This window comes from Phocoena sinus, chromosome 8 (assembly GCF_008692025.1).
Source record: "Phocoena sinus isolate mPhoSin1 chromosome 8, mPhoSin1.pri, whole genome shotgun sequence".
Classification (NCBI taxonomy): Eukaryota; Metazoa; Chordata; class Mammalia; order Artiodactyla; family Phocoenidae; genus Phocoena; species Phocoena sinus.
Genome location: NC_045770.1, coordinates 63,781,116 through 63,799,471, shown reverse-complemented (window position 1 = coordinate 63,799,471; position 18,356 = coordinate 63,781,116). Strand labels below are relative to the sequence as shown.

Below are 18,356 nucleotides of genomic sequence, written 5' to 3'. Positions count from 1 at the left end.
CTGTGTGTGTGTGTGTGTGTGTGTGTGTGTGTGTGTGTGTGTGTGTGGTGTAGGTGTGGGGAGGGAGGGAAAGAGAGAAGAATGAGTGTAAGGTTTTTGGCATGAACTGAAAGCATGAAGTGCTTTCACTTACTGAGAGGGGGAAAGCATGTGGAAGGGGGCAGCATATTACGGGTGTAAATTAGAAATTTCATCTGGAATATGTTAACTTTGAGATGCCTCTTAGACCTCCAGATTGAGATGATAAGAAGTCAGTTGGATATACAAATCTGAGTTCAGGACAAGTTCCAGGCAGAGTTAATATATATGAAGTGCTTAAAATGGTACCTTACATATCCTTTTAAACAAGGCAGATCATGACACTCCTTTGTTCAAAATTCTACAGTGACTTTTCCTTTTATTCAGAGACAAAGACAAAATCTTTACAGTACGGCTACAAGGCTCTCCGTGATCTGCTTCCCCTACCCCAACATATTCTACTTGGGTGATGGTAATGCTAGCTGCTATAACAAATAAACCCCACAGTACCAGTGGCTTCACGCAATTGAAGTCTGTTTCTTGTTCACCAAAGAGCCCAGTGCGGGTATTCTTGGTCAGCTGGAGACTTTCCTCCATGTAGTTGATTCAGAGATCCAGGCTCCTCTGTCTTCTGTTTGGCCGTTCCTTAGAACCTCATAATTCTCTACTTTTAGCTGGTGGAAGGCAAAAAAGAGAGAGGGAAGAAGCCTCATTTGTTTCTTAAAATTTTAGTTAATTAATTAATCTCATTTGCTTATTTTTAAATTTTTTTTTTAAATTGAAGTATAGTTGATTTACAATGCTGTGCCAATCTCTGCTGTACAGCAAAGTGATTCAGTTATACACATATGGACATTCTTTTTTTTAATATTCTTTTACATTATGGTTTATCACAGGATATTGAATACAGTTCCCTGTGCTATACAGTAGGACGTTGTTGTTTATCCATCCTATATATAATAGTTTACATCTGCTAATCCCCAACTCCCAGTCCTTCTCTCCCCCAATCCCCTCCCCCTTGGCAGCCACAAGTTTGTTCTCTATGTCTGTGAGTCTGTTTCTGTTTTTTTTTTTTTTTTAAACCCCACATTTGTTTATTTATTTATTTTTGGCTGTGTTGGGTCTTCGTTTCTGTGCGAGGGCTTTCTCTAGTTGTGGCAAGTGGGGGCCACTCTTCATCGCGGTGCGCGGGCCTCTCACTATCGCGGCCTCTCTTGTTGTGGAGCACAGGCTCCAGATGCGCAGGCTCAGTAGTTGTGGCTCACAGGCCTAGTTGCTCCATGACATGTGGGATCTTCCCAGATGAGGGCTTGAACCCGTGTCCCCTGCATTACCAAGCAGACTCTCAACCACTGCGCCACCAGGGAAGCCCCCCCATTTGTTTTATAGATAGGCTCATTTGTTCCATATTTTAGATTCCACATGTAAGTGATATCATATGGTATTTGTCTTTCTCTTTATGACTTACCTCACTTAGTATGATAATCTCTAGTTGCATCCATGTTGCTGCAAATGGCAATAGTTCTTTCTTTTTTTATGGCTGTGTAGTAGTCCACTGTATATATATCACATGTTCTTTATCCATGCATCTCTTGATGGACATTTAGGTTGTTTCCATGTCTTGGCTATTGTGAATAGTGCTGCTATGAACATAGGGGTGCATGTATCTTTTTGAATTATAGTTTTGTCTGGGTATATGCCCAGGAGTGGGATTGCTGGATCACATGGTAATTCTATTTTTAGTTTTCTGAGGAAGCTCCATACTGTTTATCATAGTGGCTACACCAACTTACATTCCCACCAACAGTGTAGGAAGGGTTCCCTTTTCTCTCATTTGCTTCTTTTTTCATTCATTTTTTTAAACTTTTGGCTGCACTCGGTCTTCGTTGTGGTGCGTGGGCTTCTCTCTAGTTGTGGTGCGCTGGCTGCAGAGCTCGTGGGCTCCAGAGCGCAGGCTCAGTAGTTGCAGTGTGTGGGCTTAGTTGCCCTGCGGCATGTGGGATCTTAGTTCCCCGACCAGGGATCGAACCCACATCCCCTGCATTGGAAGGTGGATTCTTAACCACTGGACCACCAGGGAAGTCCCTTCATTTGCTTCTTTTTTTTTAATCATTTATTTGGTTGTGCTGGGTCTTAGTTGCGGCCGGCAGACTCCTTAGTTGCAGCTTGCAGGCTCCTTAGTTGTGGCATGTGAACTTTTAGTTGCAGCATGCACGTGGGATCTAGTTCCCTGACCAGGAATCAAACCTGGCCCCCTGCATTGGGAGCACAGAAGTCCACTGCGCCACCAGGAAGTCCCCCCTCATTTGCTTCTTAAATACACTAATCTAGCAGTGACACACATAAAGTCCTTCACATATTCTATTGGTGAGAACCAGTCACATGACCAACATGTGAATGCAAGTGGGGTGGGAAACATTGTCCCTGACCAGGCAGCTGCTTCCTAGGGACAACTCCACACACTGTGGAAGGGGAAACATGATTATTTGGTGAACTACAAGCCAACATCACCACACCTACCATCTTCTCCCACTCCTCCCACCCCCAACACTTCCCAGCCATCCTAACCTTCTTACTGCTCCTTGACCACTCCAGGCACACTTTTGGCTCATGCCCTTTCTTGGATTTATCTTCCCTCAGATGTCGACTTGCTCTCTCTCAGATCCTTCATTCTGAAGTGGGTGCCCCAGGTTGCCGCTTATTAAGAGTATATTATGTTCCAGATATTTAAAATTCCTTTCTTCATTTATTAAAGAAATTAATTTATGAATCTTAAAAGCAATCTTGTGGGGGGTAAGGTTGATTATTCTCATTCCAGAGAAGTTAACTGATGTGCCTCAGCTCATACAGCTAGTAGGAGTGGGAGTGAGGATTTAAACTAAAACTTAAAAGCAATCAGCTCTGTTTTTTTTCTCTGACTCTGGCAGAAGCAATCACTCTGCCAAACATATTTCCTACTGGGAAGGAGATCACTTTACAGTTGAGTATTCTGGGTCTCTGAGCAGTTACATTTCCCAGGGCAAATTAATACAGTCTTTCGTTTCTAACTTGTTTTATGAGTTGAGTTAGTGTGAGAGGTCTCCTAGCACCTGATCACCCTGGACACATTGGATAAAAAGTTTCTGGGCTTCAAACTGAGGATAATTAAGACTTTTTGAAGCCTCTTCTTCCACATGACTCCCAGAGTGATCATTCTAAGATATGAGTCAGATCTTGTCACTCCTCAGCTTTATTTTGTTTATTTTTTAAAAAATTAAGTCTCTATTTTTTAAAAAAATTTATTTATTTTTAAATTCTTGGCTGCGTTGGGTCTTCATTGTTGTGCGCGGGCTTTCTCTAGTTGCAGAGTGCAGGGGCTACTCTTCTTTGCCGTGTGTGGGCTTCTCATTGCAGTGCCTTGCACAGGCTTCAGTAGTTGTGGCACGCGGGCTTAGTTGCTCCGCAGCATGTGGGATCTTCCTGGACCAGGGCTCGAACCCATGTAGCCTGCATTGGCAGGCGGATTCTTAACCACTGCGTCACCAGGGAAGTCCCTCCTCAGCTTTAATTCCTGCAGTTTACCATTCCTCTAACACAGGGTAAATTTACAGGGTAAATTCTTTAGCCTGGCATTGGAAGCCTTTCCTGCTCTGTCCCCCTCCTCTCTCCCTGGTTTTATCTCCTTTTAATTTTCTATCTCCCAGAGAAATGAATTTCTTGTTGTTGCCTGTATGTAACCATTTTAATCTGTCACTCCCTGTTGTTGCACACGCTGCCTGAAACGTCCTTTCCTCCCCCTTTTACTTGAGAAATTCTTTTTGATCCTTTGGAACTCAGGTCGGATTATATCTCCTTCTGGAAGCCTTCCCTGACCATCCCCCAACCTGGAAAGATGCCCCTCTTCTGTGCTTTGTAACCATTTAGCTCTCTAAACCTCCTCTACTGTCTCTGCAACCCCAGCATGCAAGATAGGGTGAGGCATCACCCTAAATGCACTTTGTGAAGCTACCTTTTCTACACTTTTCTCTTACTAGTTCAGGCAGGTTACATACAAAGAGGAGCAGGTACTATGGTTCCAAGTGACATTGGCTGTGACCTCCAAGCCACCTCCCCCCCCCAACCAATACTTAAGAGAGGTACCCAGGAGAAAACCCAGGAGATAGCCCAGGGTCAGCCCTTGGGGAAGCCAGCTGCCTTCTAGGGCCTTTAGCAGCAGCCTGCTAGAGCAAACCCTAGGCACACCTCTTTCTGGAATAATAATATAATCTCTAATATTTATTGAGTGCCTTCTACTTCCAGGCACTATTCTGACTACTTAACCTGTATGCGTATTTATCTCATGTAATCTTCACAGAAAACATGACTGCTGGCTCCTGGAGATTGCCCAAGGTCACACAGTAAATGATAAAGTCCAGATTCAAATCTAAGCATTGTTTCTAGAGCCCATTTTAGTAACCACTCTACATATTACCTTCTTGTTTTCTGATCTCCAGTTTCCTGCTTAGCTTCTGTAGGAAACCAAATCGCGAGGTCCCAACACAAGTAACAGGAGGCAAGTTTTTCTCCTCCTCATCCCCCACTTCTCTCAGGAGGACCGACTCAGGGATGGAACTGAGAATTCTCAGAAGCAGAAGGGGAGCTCCCAAGTGGCATGGGTCTCTGGAGGCTCTAGGAGAGAAAAAGGGACAGCCTGGTGCATGGGAAAAGGCCTGGCTGGACTGGGAGGGAGGGAGCGGGGACTAACCACGAGCCCAGGATTCTGGTCCAGGCTTTGTCTCTTAGACTCTATGTAACCTTGGGGAAAGCCCTTGCTTCTTTCTGAGCCTTAGTTTCCCCATTTGTAAGCCAAGGGTAAATATAGGGCGGGCAGATCCACCTCGGCCAAAAGAGGGGGAATCCTCAGCTCTACTCGGGAAAGGGCTGGGCGTGGACGTTAGGGAGCGGGGTCAGGGAGAAGGCGCTATCTGGGATCTAGGCCGGTGGGCTTCCTGGAGCTAGGATGAGGTGAGCTTCCGAGCTCAATCCTGCGACCCTACTGCTGTGACAGGGCCGGTCTAAACAGAAGATCGCCGGACCTCCAGTGGGAGGCGGAGCGTGGGCCAGGGTCCCGGCTCTGCGGGATGCGTCCATCCGTCCCGCACCTCCTCTGCCTTCCCTAAAGGAGTCGCAGCCCCGAGGGGGTGGAGGTTGCGGGCGGCCCAGTAGTTGCCCGCCGCGCTGCGGAGATGGCCTGGGAAGCTGCGGCCAGCCTGCCCGAAGAGCATCACGTCATCCTTTCCGCGAGGTGCCCGCCCCCTCCCCGAAGGCGCCTGCGCAGGCGCGGCGGGAGGGGGCCGCGGTGGGGGTTCTCCTCAGCGCTTTACTCCCTTTTCCAGGCTAGCTCCGTCCGCGGCGCTCTCGGCTGGCGGCGGCGGCGGCGCGGAGGGGAAGGCGTCCAGGATGCGGCGCGGGGCGGCCCGGTGCCCCCCTGCCCCGTCACGGCAGCCGCGGCGGCCGCGGGGACCGGGCCAAGGCCGGGGGCGGCGGCCGGAGCCGCGGTAGCGTCGGCGCCGGCGGGAGGGGCGGCCTGAGGGCGGGCGGGCGCCCGGTGCGGGGGCTCCGCGCTCCGCACGGCCCGGCTCGGCCCCGGCGCCATGAGCGGCGGCGGCGGCGGTGGAGGGGGCTCGGCGCCCTGTCGCTTCGCCGACTACTTTGTCATCTGCGGGCTGGACACTGAGACCGGGCTGGAGCCGGACGAGCTGTCGGGTGAGTGCGCGCTGAGCCCGGGGCTTCTTCCCCGCGGCCGCCGGGGACCCCTGAGGAAACCACCCCACCTACGCTTTGTCCCGGGAGCAGGGCGAGGGTCGGTCGGAAGGACCCAGGGCGGGCGCGGGGTAGGGGGCGTCACTCTGGAGGAGGGGAAACGGGCGAGGGGCTCTGAGCCTTGAGGGTTCCGAACGGCCCCTGCTCCCCGCTGAGCTGTGGCCAGGTCCTCCCGGATGAGGAGGAGAGAAGGGTTGTCTTCACAGTCTGGTGAAGGTTGAGTGACATAGTATAAAATAAAGGGAAGCTTGTCCTCGAACACCCATTAGGGAGGGAAGAAGATATCCCACGTCCTGGTGAAAGTAAGTTCCATCCAGACTTAAAAAAAAACCAAAAAACAAAAACCAAAAACTTGGTGAGTTTATCTGGCCTCTTCCCAAGAAGCCTGTGATTGCAGTTCCTCAAAACCGTTCTAACCCAGCGCTGGGCTGGGCCCCCTGGGTTGATGGGACGTGAAGTAATAAAGTGAACTTGGGCCACACCAAGGAGGGTGAGAACTCCCTTACATCTAGAAAGGGCTTGTACTCCGGGGCCGTGCCATATTTTATTGAAAATGATTTATGTCCTTTATGAGGCCAGCGTCATTTGTGAATAAAAGGGCAGCAGCCTAGTTGGAGAGCCTGGGTTGCGTAGTGATGCTTCTCAAGTCTTCTTTCAAAGGGAAGTGGTGGGGAAGTGAAGATAGGGCCCAGATCAGATTTGGCACTAATTGCCCAAGAGTGTCAGAATTGTAAAATCCCATGAATTCCACTGCACCGGTGTCAGAGTTGTAAAATCCCCGCGAACCCCACTGCACCGTCATTGGAGCCTTTGAATCTCAAGGTTTGGAAAAGTTTTTGTCTGGAGTGTCCTGTTTGCACGTTTCATGTGGGTTGAGGTTTGTTGTGTCATCCTGATTTGATGAGAGATACTGCTTTCTACCGTTCTGTCATGATGTGTTTACTGTAAAGTTTCTCTCCTGAAGGTGATTATCCTGTTGACTAATTTTACTTTGCTTCGGAGATGACAGGACAGGTTTTGTGTGGGTTTTCTTCCCCCCATCAGAAAAATTTCAGTGTTTCTTATAAAAAAAAAAAAGGTGCATACTTCGAAATGGACTTTTTTTTTTAAGTGTGTTGTATCACATTTACTGATTTGAACCTTTCTTAAATCCCAGGGATAAATCCCACTTGGTCGTGGTGTATGATCCTTTTAATGTGTTATCGAATTTGGTTTGTTAATATTTTACTGAGAATTTTTACACCTATATTCATCAGGGATACTGGCCTATAGTTTTTTTTCCTTGTAGTGTCCTTACCTGGCTTTGGTATCAGAGTGGCCTCGTAAAATGAGTTTGGAAGTGTTCTGACCTCTTCAGTTTTTTGGAAGTTTGACAAAGATTGATGTTAATTCTTTAAATGTTTGGTAGAATTCACTAGGGATACCATCTGGTCCTTGGTTTTTCTTTGTTGGGAGGTTTTTGATTACTGATTGAATTTCCTTACTCATTATTGGTTTGCTCAGATTTTCTATTTTCTCATGATTCCGTCTGGTTAGGTTGTACGTTTCTAGAAATTTATCCATTTCTTTTAGATTGTCCTATTTGTCAAAATGGACTTCTAAAAAAGTGATAAATTGATGACCTTTAGCAAGGTCAGAGCAAATACACTATTTCCTCAAATCAATAGCAGAGCAAGTGGAGAAAAAAACCATGAATCAGTAATACAGTTAATACTAGGCCTCTTGTTGGGGTAGTTTTTCACTTTTTTAGGTGTTCAAATTTTTATAATACTGATGTTAATTTTTCATCTGTGTTTCCTATTTGTTAAATTTGTGACTTTGCGATGTGTCAGTAGTTGTTGGAATTCAGTTCATGGTACTGGAACTAGAAGGGACCTCAGAGAGGAAAATGAGGCCCAGGAAGGACAGTAGGGCCTACGTCCTGCTAGTTAATTGCTTGACTTTGATCCAGTGCTCCTCTCGTGACACTAAACTGCATCTCATTGCTTGGCTGGGTCTTTAGAAAACACTAACATGTTGAGAAAGACTAAAAATGACACAGTTCCCCCAGTAAAAGAAACTTTAAATTGGTGGAATAAACCAGTGTTATTTTTATGTTGTGCTTTTTTTTTTTTTTTTCTTTTTTTTCGGTACGTGGGCCTCTCACTGCTGTGGCCTCTCCCGTTGCGGAGCACAGGCTCCGGACGCACAGGCCCAGCAGCCATGGCTCACGGGCCCAGCCGCTCCGCGGCATGTGGGATCCTCCCGGACCAGGGCACGAACCCGTGTCCCCTGCATCGGCAGGCGGACTCTCAACCACTGCGCCACCAGGGAAGCCCTATGTTGTGCTTTTAAGTGTCTATTAAATTTTATAGACATTCGATTTTCAAAAATAAAGAGAATGTTTTGCAAATGATAAAGCTTAGGAGTGGAGCCGGTAAGTGATTTGTCAGTGAGAGCATGGGTTTTGGGGTTAAACATGCTTGCTCTGCTGTTGACTAATTCTGTGACTGGGGGCCAAGTTAGATAACTCTGCTAGGGTCCTCATCTATGAAAAAGAGAATGTAAATAAAAAGTGTCTCATCAAGTAGATTCTCAAAAGGTTATTTCTCTTTTAGTGAATATCTGTTAATTATGTGGCTTTTCAGCAAGCTCAAATTATATACCTGTGAAAGCTTATTGAGAGAATAAAGAAGGGGGGGGATGAGCTGTATAAAATGTGTAAGGAAGGGTATTTTTCTATCTTTTTAAGTGTGGTTGCAGTAGTGGAATGCCAAGACTATTTATTCAATAGGTGGCCTTTGTTAGAATAAGCACTGATTGAAGGATTTCTTCTTTTCCTTCATTTCATTTCTGGTGGGTTGATAGGGGAATCTGGACTACCCAGAGGGAATCTTTGAGGAAAACAAAACAGAATACAAATAGCTCTTTGCGGGTCAGTCTTGAGACCCTCCAGGGTGCATTTTCTCTCTGCCTTATAGCTCCTAAACTGATGATGTCCTAGTAAATGAAACTACAGGAAATTGTGAATTGCACCCAGGATCTCTAGGGAGGTACCAAGGAGTCTATGTTCTCTCCAAGCAAATTAAGTTATATACATCAGATAGCTTCTATACTCTAGGAGTGAATCCAGAGCAAGCAGATCAGAGATGCTCAGTGTTCCTTCTGGCTTTATGGAGAAAGGTTAAGATTCATTTTTTTCTGTTTGCAGCAATAAGCATAGAGCTTGCTGTGTTGAATATAGACTCTGATCATTGAATTTATAGGAGTCTCTCCATGTCACCTCTCCCCTTTCCTCTAGACTTAAGCATTTAGGCAAGTCATGTAGTTATTTGTTGTGCAAGGAACAGGGGAAGATATGAAAATTAATTTTGTTTTCTCTTCTGGTTAGTTGAGGGAGTACTTTGGGTTGAAGGAGAGAAAGGTAATCTATTGGTGAAGCAGAAGTCTAGCCAACTTTAAGAAATGGTATCTGCTTGTTAGCTTTTTGAGTTTGTCAAGGAGATAAGCAAATCTGGAAGAAACATTTTTGATTTTGATTTTTCATTATTGTTGGCCCATTCTAAGTGGGGAGGCAGATGGTAGTAGAGTCCAGTCCCTCTTTCTGCCTCTTTGATGGATGGGTGTTTTGGGCATCTTCATTTTCCATTTTTCTTCTTATGGTCACCACCAGGTAACTGCAGGAGAAGGTTTACCATGACATGGGACTCCTGAGTTTACTTTTCCTATCTCTGCCTGAGAGTTAAGTTTCCAGAATGCTAGTAACCTATTTCTTACTATGGAATCTTTACGTTCCTCTGCACTGACCTGCACCCAGCATTGAGATATAAGTATCCTAGGTTTATGCATCCACTACTGCAGTTTCCCAGGCTCTGAGTGGTGGGTCTTGCCAAGAATTGAAGAGAGGGCTTAGGAACATAGATAGTTGGGAAACTGGCCAGTGTCCTGTATGAACCTGCTTAGAACACTGACATACCCTGAAATCATCTCTTAATGTCATCATTAGAAGAGAGAAAAAATGCTCCCTGTCCAGGAAAGCCAGAGGACTGGTCAGATCATACTTCTCCTTAACTATATTGGGCAATGAAATTAGAACAACAGAATCATGGAATGTCAAACATGGAAGCTCTCTTAGAGACTATATAACCTTCTGACCTTACAGATGAGGAAACTGAGGCTCTGAGAAAGTTGGAGAATATTTGTCTCCCTTGCCATGTTTTATCCTTCTTTTCTGCTACTGGAGTGCTGTTTTGCATGCTTTGCAGTAGTTTGATGAGTGTGGGGGAGACAAGTAAAATACTTGTCTGGCAGGGGTGGGAGCAGACATGGCAGTTTTGTCTAGTGCAGGTTTCCGTTTCATGTTAAGCAAGAATACTGTGCATGATTATCAAGAGAGAGATCTTAATTTTTTTTTTTTTGTGGTACGCGGGCCTCTCACTGTTGTGGCCTCTCCCATTGCGGAGCACAGACTCCGGACGTGCAGGCTCAGCGGCCATGGCTCATGGGCCCAGCCGCTGCGCGCCATTTGGGATCTTCCCGGACCGGGGCACGAACCCGTGTCCCCTGCATCGGCAGGTGGACTCTCAACCACTGCGGCACCAGGGAAGCCCGAGATCTTAATTTTTTTTAGCTTTTTCTTTTTTAACATATTTTTTAAAAATTGTTTTATTTTTGGCTGCTTTGGGTCTTTGTTGCTGCGTGCAGGCTCTTCTCTGGTTGCAGTGAGTGGGGGTTACTCTTCGTTGCGGTGCGCGGGCTTCTCATTGTGGTGGCTTCTCTTGTTGAGGAGCACGGGCTCTAGGTGCGTGGGCTTCAGTAGTTGTGGCGCACTGGCTCAGTAGTTGTGGCTCACAGGCCTATTTGCTCCGTGGCACGTGGGATCTTCCCAGACCAGGGTTCGAACCTGTGTCCCCTGCGTTGACAGGCGGATTCCCAACCACTGCGCCACCAGGGAAGCCTAGCTTTTTCTTTTAATGTAATTTCACACCAAACATTGACATGAATGGTACAAAGAACTTCAGTACATCCTTTTTCCAGATTCACTGTTAACATTTTGCTCCAGTTGCTTTGTCACTTATATATGTGTCTTATCTTTCTCTCTCTAATATATAAAAAATCTTTATTGAGATTTAATTCTCCTATTTAAAGTACACAATTCAGTGTTTTTTAGTATATTCACAGAGTTGTGAAATCATGACTAAAGTCAATTTTAGAATATTTTCATCACTCTCCCCCCAAAACCTATACCCTTTAGCAGTTACTTCCCATATCCTTCCAACTCCCTAACATCCCAGCTTTAAGCCACCACTAATCTACTTTTTTTTTTCCTCCTTGGGTGAAAAAACTTTTATTTTCTTATCACCAAATCAGTACTAGTTCACATCATTATTCTTCACATCCATGATAATAAGAAAAACTTAATCTCTTCATAGTAGTTAACATTTTAATATAGATCCTTCTAGACCTTTTATTAAAATGAAAGTTATTTTTGTTATTGTACTTATAATTTCGTAAAAACAGGTGCTGATGAGTTGGAGAAAGAAGAGAGTTTGAGGGCAGTAGGTTGATTGGGAACCACTGAGCTACCTTTGATCTTTATGGATTTGTCTATTCTGGACATTACATATAAATGGAATCACAATATATGGTCTTTTGTGATTGGCTTCTTTCACCTAGCATGTTTTCAAGGTTCATCTATGTTGTAGCATGTATCATTTCTTTTTATGGCTGAATGATATTGTATAAATATACCACATTTTACTTATCATAAGTTGATGGACATTGGGTTATTTATATACTTTTTGGTTATTATAAATAATGCTACTGTAAACATTTGTGTACATATTTTTGTGTGGACATATGTTTTCATATCTCTTAGGTATATACCTAGGAGTGGAATAGCTGAGTCATGTGGCAATTGTATGTTTAACCTTTTGAGAAATTGCAGACCCTTTTCCAAAACAGCTGCACTGGTTTACATTTCCACTAGCAGTGCTTGAGGGTTCCACACTCTATCCTCACCAACACTTATTATCTTTTTGATCATGGGCATCCTAGTGGGTGTAAAGTGGGTATCTCAGTGTGATTTTTATTTACATATTCTTGATGACTAAGAAGGATATCTTATTTAAAAGAAAAAAAAAGTTACCTCAGAGATGAAGTGGGTATAAAAAGTTTGATGAGCCAGTTTCAAACAGGGAGTCAATTTGAAATAACCTTAATTTTTATTTTCCTCTACCAGTCTGGTCAATTCAGCACAGATTCTCTCATGATCATTTTATAAAGGCATCCCTGCTCTGAAGCTCAGACTCCTAGCTGAAGCAAAACTCAAATCCTGGTAGCTTACCTCAGGCATCTGTGGATACTTCCGGAGTTCAGGGTAGAAGGGGGAGATTTCCTAAGTTAGGTCATGTGTTTCCTTTTATAAGGTAGAGCAAATAAGAAGTCAAGAGAGACACTACTAGCACACAGAAAACAATTACAGAGCAGCCCCAAGGTGATTTAAAATTATATGCTAAATTTAGTTGGAGAGGCTATATTTTTAACATAAGAGCACCCTACTTCACACTCTCTCAGGTAGGGAGGATCACATTGAAGGTAAGTGGATTTTACTTTAATAACAATGGGGCTCTGCTCCTCTCTTCTTAGGAGGAAATCCCGAGTCACAGTGTTTCGTGCTTAAACCAAATTCTTAGACTCTGTTCCGCCCTTCCTTCCTTCTGTACTAGATTATAAATAGTTTTCTTTGCCTAGGGCCTCCTTCGGCAATACCCATTTCCAGTCCTATATCCTTTTATAAGCTTGTTGTTTTTTGCTAACTCTGGTGGAAGGTGTACTTGTACTTGGCTTGGCTTCTCAATTCCTGTTGGCATCTCAATTCCTGTTGCCAAATTCTGGATTTGAATTACTGTCAGGTGGTCTTAGAGGTCTCTTAGGAACCTAGGTACACATGAGGGAACCTATATTGATATGTTTTAGGTTACTGCTGATAGGGCATAGGACCTAGTAAAAGAGAGAAAGCCTTGCCCTTTAGAAGCTCGTGACTTCTTGTGGAATTCAGTGATTACACAGAGACTATCGTTGCCAGATTTTTAGGTTTAGTTCTCAAAAGTTATTAAGTGAGGCAATTACTGGTCAAATGTCTATGTTCCAGATGTTTTGTAATGACTGATTTTAGTTTAGAGTATACAGAACCCTGGACTGGGTTTGTGAGTGTCAGAGTCCTGTCGTGGTGGAAAACGAGGGCATGTGCTAGCTTTCAAGCTGTTTTCTTCCAAGTGTGCTTCCAAGGGGTCGGGTATGGCTCCAGGAAGTTAGATGGGAACAGCTATGGTTTAGACCATCAAGTTTCTCAAATGTTATACTTAGGATATTTGCTTGATGGTCATCCACGGGATCTATCATAGTTTCTTGTTAAAGAGAGCCAGGTTAGTAATTCTTGTTTGTTTCTTTTGTTCATTAGTGTGATGGGCAATTCAGGTCAAAATTTTGCTAGTCCATCTGCGGTCTACTGAATGGGCTGAACTAGCTGTGTTAGTCTAAAATGTTTTCATGGAGTGCTGAGAGGCTGTGAGCAGGGATAAGATGTGTGGAGGTTCCTCTTATTAAGCTTCATCCCTCTGTGAGTGTGGGATTTCTTGTTTTCTAAACTACTTCTAGGTGGCAAAACATAATATAAGTGTGCATTCATTTATATTGGTCACAGAATCAAAAACTGTCAGAGCTAGATCTGAGATAGTCCAGCCACCACTTTTGACAGATGGTAATGATTAATATTTGTAAATGATTTAATAGTTTTTGGGCTTCCCTGGTGGCACAGTGGTTGAGAATCTGCCTGCCAGTGCAGCGGACACGGGTTCGAGCCCTGGTCTGGGAAGATCCCACATGCCGCGGAGCAACTAGGCCCTTGAGCCACAACTATTGAGCCTGCACGTCTGGAGCTTGTGCTCCACAGCAAGAGAGGCCGCGACAGTGAGAGGCCTGCGCACCTTAGATGAAGACTGGCCCCTGCTCGCCACAACTAGAGAAAGCCCACGCATAGAAACGAAGACCCAACACAGCCAAAAAAAATAAATAAAATTAGGGACTTCCCTGGTGGCACAGTGGTTGAGAATCCGCCTGCCAATCCAGGGGACACGGGTTCGAACTCTGGTCCGGGAAGATCCCACATGCTGTGGAACAACTAAGCCCGTGCACCTCAACTACTGAGCCCGTGCACCTAGAGCCTATGCTCTGCAACAAGAGAAGCCACCGCAATAAGCCCGTGCACTGCAACGAAGAGTAGCCCCTGCTCGCTGCAACTAGAGAAAGTCCACGCACAGCAATGAAGACCCAATGCAGCCAAAAATAAATAAATAAATAAATAAAATTAGAAAAAAATAAGATGCAATAGTTTTAAAACAGTTTTTAATATTTTCAGTCCCATTTGAAAATATAATTTTTTGTCCACTGTTACCCAGAAAGTTAGAAAGAACTGTTAGAATCCAGGTCTTCTGTCTCACCAGTGATGAGATTATTCTTTTTTTTTTTTTTTTTTTTTTTGGCTGCGTCATATGGCTTTTGGGATCTTAGTTCCCCGACCAGGGATTGAACCTGAGCCCTCGGCAATGAAAGCCCAGAGTCCTAACCACTGGACCGCCAGGGAATTCCCGAGATTATTCTTTTAAAATGATAGATTTGGGTATATTGAAGCAATGGCTTAATCATTGAGTGGCAGAGCTGTGGCATGGCCTCTTTGATCAGTCCCCAACCCACAATGCAGTAGAGGAACTCTGTCAGGGGAGGAGTCAGGTCACTCGTTTTTTGAATTGTAGTTAAGGCTGGTTGTTATTTTTTATATATATATTTTCCTGTCTCCCCATTCTTATCAGTTCTGGAAATGTTTTTCTTAGACCAAATAGTTACTGGGGCTTTGTTTCTAAGAAGTTCTGTTTTTTGTGTGGCTGTTTCAGGATGTTTTATACTGTTTGTCTGAGGTCTGTTTTCTTTGAAAAGAAAAAAAAGAGGTTTGCACCTACTAACCTCAGAAATCCCTCAGTGTAACCTGCAGGTTGCATCTTTTTGTGGTTGTTGTTGGGTGCTGGCTATGACTTCTGATTTACCATATTCTTTATAATGAAAGATAATGGGAAGCAACTAAGAAACTTTCAGGATTTTTTGTATTTTATTTAATTTATTTTTTTATACAGCAGGTTCTTATTACTTATCTATTTTATACATATTAGTGTATACATGTCAATCCCAATCTCCCAATCCATCCCACCACCACCACCTCCCCTGCCACTTTCTCCCCTTGGTGTCCATACGTTTGTTCTCTGCATCTGTGTCTCTATTTCTACCCTGCAAACCGGTTCATCTGTACCATTTTTCTAGGTTCCACATATATGTGTTAATATACGATATTTGTTTTTCTCTTTCTGACTTACTTCACTCTGTATGACAGTCTCTAGATCCATCCATGTCTCTACAAGTGACCCAATTTCGTTCCTTTTTATGGCTGAGTAATATTCCATTGTATATACGTGCTACATCTTCTTTATCCATTTGTCTGTCGATGGGCATTTAGGTTGCTTCCATGACCTGGCTATTGTAAAGAAACTTTCAGGATTTTTAAAGTCAGGAAGACAGAGAAGGAAATGATTTAGAAATAATAATCATAAGCCATGATTTATAAGTGGATAAACCCAATTTACAACAAACTACATTCATTAAAAACAGTAATACATTAGAATTACCCTCCAGGAATGTCAAAAGAATTGGTTCCGTTCTCAGTTGTGTCATCTCTGGTGTCCTTTTTTTCTTTATTTTTGTAGTTTTAGAATAATGGCTTTCTAACAATGTCATGAAGATAGGTATTAATTATTGTTATATTGTTGAAGAAAACCAGAGGTTTTATTTTGACTAAGTTAAATGTCTCTTTTCTTGTTTTCCCCATAGTCTTTTTTTTTTTTTTAATTTAAAAAAGTATTTATTTATTTATTTTTTGGCTGCATCAGGTCTTAGTTGTGGCACGCGGGATCTTTTGTTGCAGTGTGTGGGCTTCTCTCTAGTTGTGGCACACAGGTTCATTAGTTGTGGTGCGCAAGCTCATTAGTTGTGGAGCATGGGCTTAGTTGCCCCGTGGCATGTGGGATCTTAGTTCCCTGACCAGGGATCAAACAGACGTCCCCTGCATTGCAAGATGGATTCTTAACCACTGGACCACCAGGGAAGTCCCTTCCCTGGAGTCTTTATTTGACAATGACCATTGCATTAAAATTTTTTTTCCTGATTATAAAAACCGTAGGTTATTATACAAATTAAAAAATTACAGAACTATGTTATAACTTCTCTTGTCCCAGAGTCAGGTAGACAAATTTCTGAGCTTTGCTAGAAGAAATGCTTTACATAGTAGGTATTTGATAAAGATTTGTATTAATTATGAAAAGGTAAAGGATGCTTATTCAGATTTTCAAAGAATTGTATGTAATCATATGTATATATTTTTCTGATATAAGGCATAGTACTTAACTTTTTAGAACTTAAAGAAGCCAGACTTCCACAACTTTTCTAAGTGCTAAGTAATAAAGAAGGTGGGGTTTGTAGAGAAGAGTAGCAATGATTGTTTACCCATACTCAAAAAGCTGAGGGCCAACGTCAGATTTAGAGGTAAGATGGTGATGTGAGAGGCATTTTGTATTGCACTGTGATTATTTTGTAATTTTTAATGTATAAAGCTAAATTTTATAATAGTTCAGATGAACCTTTTTTTTTTTAAAATGAATCTAGTTTTAGTTTATTTAACCAGTCCCATGGACTTAGGATCACAACCTCTTATTGGGAAAAATAAAACGAATACCTAGAAGTATCACCTGCTAAACTGACATCTATCCAGTTTTGCTTAGCTCTGAGGTTCTGTATGTTCAAATGGTATTTAATCCCTTTCTTTGCTAAGTAATTAAGCTAGTATTCTTCTTTTACCCCCATTTTCTCACATCTCTGTGAAACACATTCTTTCCACTGCACTTTTATTGTGTGGAAAGTTGGTATTTAAGCATCTGTAGTTTTATCTTCTAGAAGAATGTTTAGTGTTTTGTGGAGGATTGTTGGTCTCCTGGTCTAGCTCTGTTGGCTGCTTAGCTCAGTTGGTTATGAGTGTGATGAATTTAATAAGGCCAGGGTCATTGAGTCAGTCTTCGTAAGGACCAGTTAGCTTTGTTCTACCCACTTTTGTACTAGCCTCTGCTGACCATCCCACTCACAAGTACACTGTAGTTTATGGGGAACACAGGCAAGGAAATGAGGCTAGAGTAAACTGTTCAATCCCTGATAACTAAATTAATAGCTATTTATTGTTTAGTGAATACATTTCAATTCTAGGTACCAAATGACATTATCCTCACTTTACGGATTAGGAAACTAAAGTGCAGGGAATTTAAATAACATGCTTGAGTTCCCATAGCAAGAATTAGGAACCTTTTTTCCCTGTCTCTAAAGTCCTCTACCATATACCTTTCTGTTATTGAAAGACCAACTTAGTGATGGGACACTTGTTTGCATACATGTGTGAGATAGAGTTGCTGTTCTTGTGGAGCTCATAGTCTTCTGACAAGTCAGGCATACATAAACCAATAGCTGTGGAAAAGGATCAGTTCCTTAAGTGAGGAGCAGATAATGAGGTGTTGCTGGGGTTCAGGAGAGGGAAAGAGTATTCTGTTCTCTAGCTTTGTAGTTTATGTCTTGCAAAATTTGCTGTAGAGGGTTTAGCTCTGGCTGTGACCCTGAACAAAAACATGGTCTCTCATGTATTCATTGATTAGTTCAATGCTCATTTAATATGTACAAAAACACCTTTGGCCTATACATAAGTTATAGACTCTGAGGTTTGGAAAAAACATATTTGAAGGTCAACCATGTAAGGAGTGGTATTTTCTCTCTCTAAAAATAAAACTTTAAATTATAAAGTACATTTCTTATAGGGAACTTAGAAATTATAGAAAGGTACAGAAATAAGTCACTCATGAGTGACTATTCAGAATTAAGCTTGTAGCATTTTGATGTCTTTTTGTAGTTCCTTCCAATTCTTAAAAATTCGTATTGCAGTCTGCCTTAAGCACAAGTCCTAAGTATATAGCTTGATGTATTTTTACATATGTTTACATGTGTATAATCATCACCGATATTCTTTCCAGTTTTTACTATATGTGGGTGTATGTGTGTATACTTTTACATACTGTGATAAGGCGAAATGTAAACATTTTATGTTTTGATTTTTTTTTCACTTAATGTCCTGTCATGAGTATTTCTCAATATCAGCAAGTATTCTCCTGAAATTTTATTGTGCCTAGTTAAGAGTTAATTAATTACAAGTAATAGAAACTCATTCAAACAAGCTGAAGTAAAAAGGGGATTTATTTCAAATTATAACATTCTATATATTTATAAATAACATCTTAAAAAATATCCCACATCAGTACAAAGATCTTTCTGGTGAATATATTCAAATTTTTATTTTATCAAATACCCTTGTACAAGTATTTTTACACTTGTGGGAGTCATTGTATGGGATTAATTGGTAAAACTAGGCTCTGTGAGTCCAA

The 18,356-nt window shown here is 42.7% G+C and overlaps 1 protein-coding gene across 2 annotated transcripts in view; it reads left to right on the top strand.

Moving 5' to 3' along the window:
• The first annotated feature begins 5,323 nt into the window (after window positions 1-5,323).
• Window positions 5,324-18,356, top strand: part of DENND5A (DENN domain containing 5A) — a 109,556-nt gene continuing 96,523 nt past the window's right edge. Inside the window, exon 1 of one of the 2 annotated variants that reach the window (XM_032641658.1) lies at window positions 5,324-5,742. In XM_032641658.1, coding sequence (XP_032497549.1) covers window positions 5,631-5,742 — 112 coding nt within the window. In that variant the 5' untranslated portion in view covers window positions 5,324-5,630. The remainder of the gene's footprint in view (window positions 5,743-18,356) is intronic. The other variant, XM_032641656.1, reaches the window with a different exon arrangement.